Source organism: Eucalyptus grandis, chromosome 5 (assembly GCF_016545825.1).
Source record: "Eucalyptus grandis isolate ANBG69807.140 chromosome 5, ASM1654582v1, whole genome shotgun sequence".
In the NCBI taxonomy this organism is placed as follows: Eukaryota; Viridiplantae; Streptophyta; class Magnoliopsida; order Myrtales; family Myrtaceae; genus Eucalyptus; species Eucalyptus grandis.
This window is the reverse complement of record NC_052616.1, coordinates 55,005,527-55,010,693: the sequence shown is the minus strand read 5'-3', so window position 1 is coordinate 55,010,693 and position 5,167 is coordinate 55,005,527. Positions and strand designations below refer to the sequence as shown.

Here is a 5,167-nt window from a genome sequence, read left to right as displayed (position 1 = left end):
CTTTAAAATTTTAATATTTTGTAGATATAGATATCATTTAAAACTTTTTTTAAGGAAGAATATCTAAATTCAAAAGGGAATATTTTATAAAAATTCGAGAAAGCAACTTGGTTACTGTTTTCACTATACTAGATAAGATAATTGATTGGGCCTTCGTCCCAACCATCACCTCAAAAAAATATAAAATTTAATTATGTTATAGATCAAGATGTTTTAAACAACTTTCATGAAGAAAGTTTCTCCAAATTCTAAGCCCAAAGAGCTCTATAAAATTGGAAAGCAGGAAAGGCCTAGCAGTTTCGAAAAATTAGAAAGTCAAAACCTATGAAACTGAAGCTGGCAAGTCTAAGGGGAGAGGTGGCACCCTACTTGACTTGCAAGATCACTTGTCATCATTTTCTTAGACCATGAGTCATCCCCTTTCATTAATTATTTGGGATACATAAGTCTCCACACTCATTATCCTTATTTAATGCATTAGACTCTTGTTCTTCAAGAAGATTGGCCTATCTAGCTTAGCCTCCTTATTGGGACCAAAATGAGGGTTGAAATCGAGGATGTTACAATAAAGAGGCAACATGTGCTAATTATAATGGAATCATCTGCTAGATAACTCTAGTTTAGGGGTGAACTAAGATAAATCTTGTGTCTCAATTCTTTTTCTCACCTTTATTCTCTATCTCATTGCATTTGTAGGCCTAATCATAATAGTTTAAGTAATGATTTTTGAAAGAAAAGGTTCAGTAATGCTAAATTATCTTCTCAATTTCCCCATCCAATAAAAATTGCAAATGTTTGCACACAAAATCAATGACTTGTGGACTACTGTTGGCATGACACGGCGTACAATTCAAAATTTGATAAAAGTCTAACTACAGTGAGGTAGCAGAATTGCAGTAGCTCCTGGATGTGTAGCTTGAATCCTCATGGTTTTAGTCGAACACAGGGCAAGGCATGACCTTTCTAGAGTATCCTTCACATCCGACATTCTATGAGTCTGGATATGAAGTCTGGCAGTAAGTCCACCACAAGTGCCATAACGCGAGACGCCGCACACTTAAGTGCCATAACTTCAAAACGGTACACTTAAGTGCCACTTTTTTTTTTCGAGTGAGACACTTATGCCACCTCCGGCGACCCTTGCCGGAAATTCTACGTGCAATATTTTATTATTATTTTTTGCCTACGTGGCTCGCGAGCTCCAAATCAACATAAAAATTTAAAAAATTTAAAAAAATTAAAAATTTTAAAAATTTTAGTTTTAAAAATTTTAAAAATTAAAAAAAAATTTTAAAAATTTTAATTTTAAAAAATTAAAAAATTTTAAAAAATAAGAAAATTTTAAAAATGTTAATTTAAAAAAAATTTAAAAATTAAAAAAAATTAAAAATTTTAATTTTTAAAAATTAAAAATTTTAAAAATAAGAAAAATTTAAAAATTTTAATTTTAAAAATTTTAAAAGATTAAAAATTTAAATTTTAAAAAATTTAAAAAAATTTAAAAATACGAAAATTTTAAAAATTTTAATTTTAAAAATTTTAAAAAATTAAAAAAAAAAAAAATTTAAAAAAATTTAAAAATTTAAAAAAAAATTAAAACAATTTAAAAAAATTTAAAAATTAAAAAAAGGGGGGAAGGCGGCGGCGGCGGAGGTGGCAGTGGTGAGGGAGCCGGCGGCGGCAAGGAGCCGCCCGTTCGGCCTCCCACCCCCCTTTTTATATTTTTTTTAATTTTAATTTTTTTAATTTTTCTTAATTTTTAAAAAATTTTAAAATTTTCTTAATTTTTAAAATTTTTTAAAATTTTATTATTTTTAAAAAATTTTAAATTTTTTAAATTTTTAAATTTTTCTTAATTTTTAAAATTTTTAAATTTTTCCTAATTTTTTTAAATTTTTTAAATTTTCTTATTTTTTTAAATTTTTTGAATATTTTAAATCTAATTTAATTAATTTATATACTATTATTTACACGTAGACGCGAAACGGCGTCGTTTTGCATTTTCTCCACCACGTCGGCGTGCAAAACGATGTCGTTTTGGACCGAGCTCGCCGGAAAGTCGCCACGTCGCTATTTGGCCGGATTTTCGCCGGAGTGGCATTTAAGTGTCCCATTTTACTCCGATGATGGCACTTAAGTGTACAATTTTAAAGTTATGGCACTTAAGTGTCCCGGCGTGCCAAGTTGTGGCACTCCAGGTGTCCTCACCTCATATGAAGCTATATAACTCCTGAATAATCTAGAGGAAGGATTAAATCATGAAAATGTCATTTCGATGATCTGAAAATCATGACAAACATGAAAATTAGTGCACATTGCACGCAGATCTCCCGTTTGTCAAGGCTACCGTGGATATGGCTCGGTCACAGAGACCTCATTTTTCGAGAGGTGGTTCGATCTACTTCTTGATCGTTCGACCCTTGAACTGTAATCCCACGTAGACGACACATCCGATTCATCACCCCTGTGTATGAAGAATGCGGGCTGTGACGGCACTTGGAGAGTGATCGAGTGGCTGTTAAGCTTAAGAAGGACCGAGGCCATCGTTGGCTAGTCAGCCACATTTTCTTGGACACATAACAGTCCAATGTGGATGCACCTTGCGATTTCAGTACTTGAAGCAGAAGTTATAGAGGGATAGATGATGTTTGATATTGTTCCTTCCCTCCAACACTTCCAAACCTGCAAACAGTTGACAAACATTGAGCAGATTGATCTCCCAAAGATTATGCGAAATGAGAAGGTATGTTTTTACACTCACATAGCTTGTAAGGACCTCTGTGTTGTCACCCACGCGGAAAAATAACACATTATTCTCCAGAATTTGAAGTTTTCGGGTATAATAGGTTACCTATTTCAACCACAAGTTCATTACTTTCATGAATTTCTTACGGAAATCAGAGTAATGGCATTGCAAGAAACCGAGTGGAGCTAGGAACTACCAATGCTGGTTTGCAAATGCTCAGGTCAAAGATTTCTGCCGAGTTATTAGATGCTCCCCATGTGCACATACGGGACCACTATATACATGAGGAACACCAACGAAAATGATAAAAGAGAAGGGAGAAAGATTAATGTTAATCCTAATTAACATTACAACTTTGATTCATTGCTCTATTACTGTGATGGAGACGACAACAATCACGCCGGTCGTTGCCGGGTTGGGCCGCCCTCACGGCAGCTGTATTCGAATCCATCGAGCTTTGGTCTCAGTTTTCATTTATTTGATTTTTTTTTTTTTAAATCTTGGCCCGTCCTATCTTATCATTATAAAACACTTGGAAGGTCAGAATACATGCGTCCATCTTTAGGATTAAGACCAAATAATTAGATGTAAAAAATATAGAGGAATTTCTTATCTAACTCAATCTCGAGGAATGCTTTATGTAATAAGAGATCTTACCAAAACCCTCTGACTAAATGACGTGCTGATTTCTAATTGGTTGCCGATCATTTAATGCATCATCGGTCCAATTTATTTCAGCGCCCAATAAAAGATCGCCACGTTTTTTAAATAAAAAGCTTTCAGTAAAACTTCTTAGAATGTCTAACATTGCTAATCAATCTAATTCTTTTTAACTTCATTTTCAGACGATGAAGCTCAATTAAGGGAAGTTTCGGCCTCTCTTTTCCTTTGACGTCTACTACTGAAAAGTTCTAGTAATAACCTAAGATCGCATGCAAGCGCGCGTCACGAATGTTTGAATTATGGCCTCGAAATTTTCTTTTCCATTTTTTGCGCTGTATCAAAGAACTTTTTGCGTTTATATTAATTGACAAAAAGGGGTAACTGACTGATGAGAAGTAAGGAAGATCTGCTAATGATTCATTGCCCTAGCCTGGACTCACTTCATTACTAATTTTAAAAATCTCATGACATCTTGGAGATGCATCAATGATTAGAGTTAGGGACCCATTTCTTCTTTTGTCGAAAATATGGACCAACCCACCCGTGTTTGGCAAAAAGCGTTTATCCAACCAAAAGAATTCCATGATCTAAAGAACATCTAAATTGAGCATATTTAAATGGTTTACGGTGTAAATGTAATGTGAAATCCACATAATTAATAATTTAGATGATTTTAATCCACTCGAATTATAGAAAAAAATAACACAAACCTGGCGGTGGGGGCGGTGCGTCTGCTGCCGGTGATAGCGGTGCGGGCGGCGGTGGAAGTGGCTCGCTGACCGGGTCGAAGAACCGATCATTGGTCTCGTACCGGAACTGGCAACTCGGTGCCATGATATTCACTCCCAACTTCCCGGCACAGCACTGCCCAAGTGTCGCGACAACTGTCACCAGGCAGTCGCTGCAATCCTGCTCAGTCAAGTCCGGCGTGCACTGCACCGTCGCATAGATCCTGTCGAAACCCGCCGACTCATTCCCTGTCGCGTACTTCCTCAGCGAGCCACCGCCCGCCGCCTCGCCCTGCAGACTACCCAGCAGTGTCTGCAGCGCCGCGTTGTACGTGTCCTGGCTCGTGACGTTGTTCACGTTGGACAGCGAGTAGCGGGGGTCGGTCGTGACTGTGCCGAAGATCGAGGCGTTAGAGTACCGGATGGTGCAGTTCCCGCTGTAGAGGACCGCCTCCTTCTGGAGGGGGCTGAGGTCACGAACGTCAGAGGCCGAGGCATTGAGACAGGCGCGACAGCTCTCGGCAGGGAGGTCACCACGGCAGGAGCCGATGACATAGAGGGTCTGGGAGGCGCTGGAGACGGCGGAGGAGGCCTTGAAGAAGCCGTAGGTGAGGGACAAGGAGTTGGTGGTGGAGATGGAGGAGAGGAGGGCGGTGAGGGTGGTTTGGTAGGTGCTGTCGGCGCTGAAGTTGCCAGTCGAACCACAGTAGGGCGCTGGGAAATTTTGGGCGTTAATGGTGGAAGCCAAGGTGAGAAGAAGCAAGAGAGGGAGATTTGGAGGATCCATCTCTTTCCCGTTTCTCTGGTGTATGGGGTCTTTCTTTGATTAATAGCTTGTACAGCTCCTACACAAGTTTTCTTGGTCGACTCTGCTTCGTCCACGACTTTTAATTTGGAATTCGATACGTATGAAATAATTGAATCTTTTCTTTTTCTTTGCCAGAAGACCAGTGATTGACCAAAGGGAGACCAGAAAAAAAGAAAAGAAAAGAAAAGAACAAAAAAATTATGGAAATTTCGGAAAAATTAA

The 5,167-nt window shown here is 38.0% G+C and overlaps 1 protein-coding gene across 1 annotated transcript; it reads right to left on the bottom strand.

Moving 5' to 3' along the window:
* Positions 1-2,608: 2,608 nt before the first annotated feature.
* On the bottom strand, positions 2,609-4,924 carry LOC120294039 (cysteine-rich receptor-like protein kinase 29). Its single transcript, XM_039313910.1, has 2 exons — positions 4,120-4,924; positions 2,609-2,682 (listed from the first exon to the last, which is right to left on the bottom strand). Exons 1-2 carry the CDS (start codon positions 4,922-4,924, stop codon positions 2,609-2,611), a joined length of 879 nt encoding a protein of 292 aa, XP_039169844.1.
* Between the last annotated feature and the right edge of the window lie 243 nt (positions 4,925-5,167).

What these genes read in the sequence shown, in the direction of transcription:
- LOC120294039 (XM_039313910.1), bottom strand. Translation starts at nt 4,924, where the DNA reads ATGGATCCTCCAAATCTCCCTCTCTTGCTTCTTCTCACCTTGGCTTCC. An exon ending in CGCACCGCCCCCACCGCCAG is followed by an intron (nt 2,683 to 4,119) that starts GTTTGTGTTATT and finishes AACTGTTTGCAG; the next exon opens with GTTTGGAAGTGTTGGAGGGA.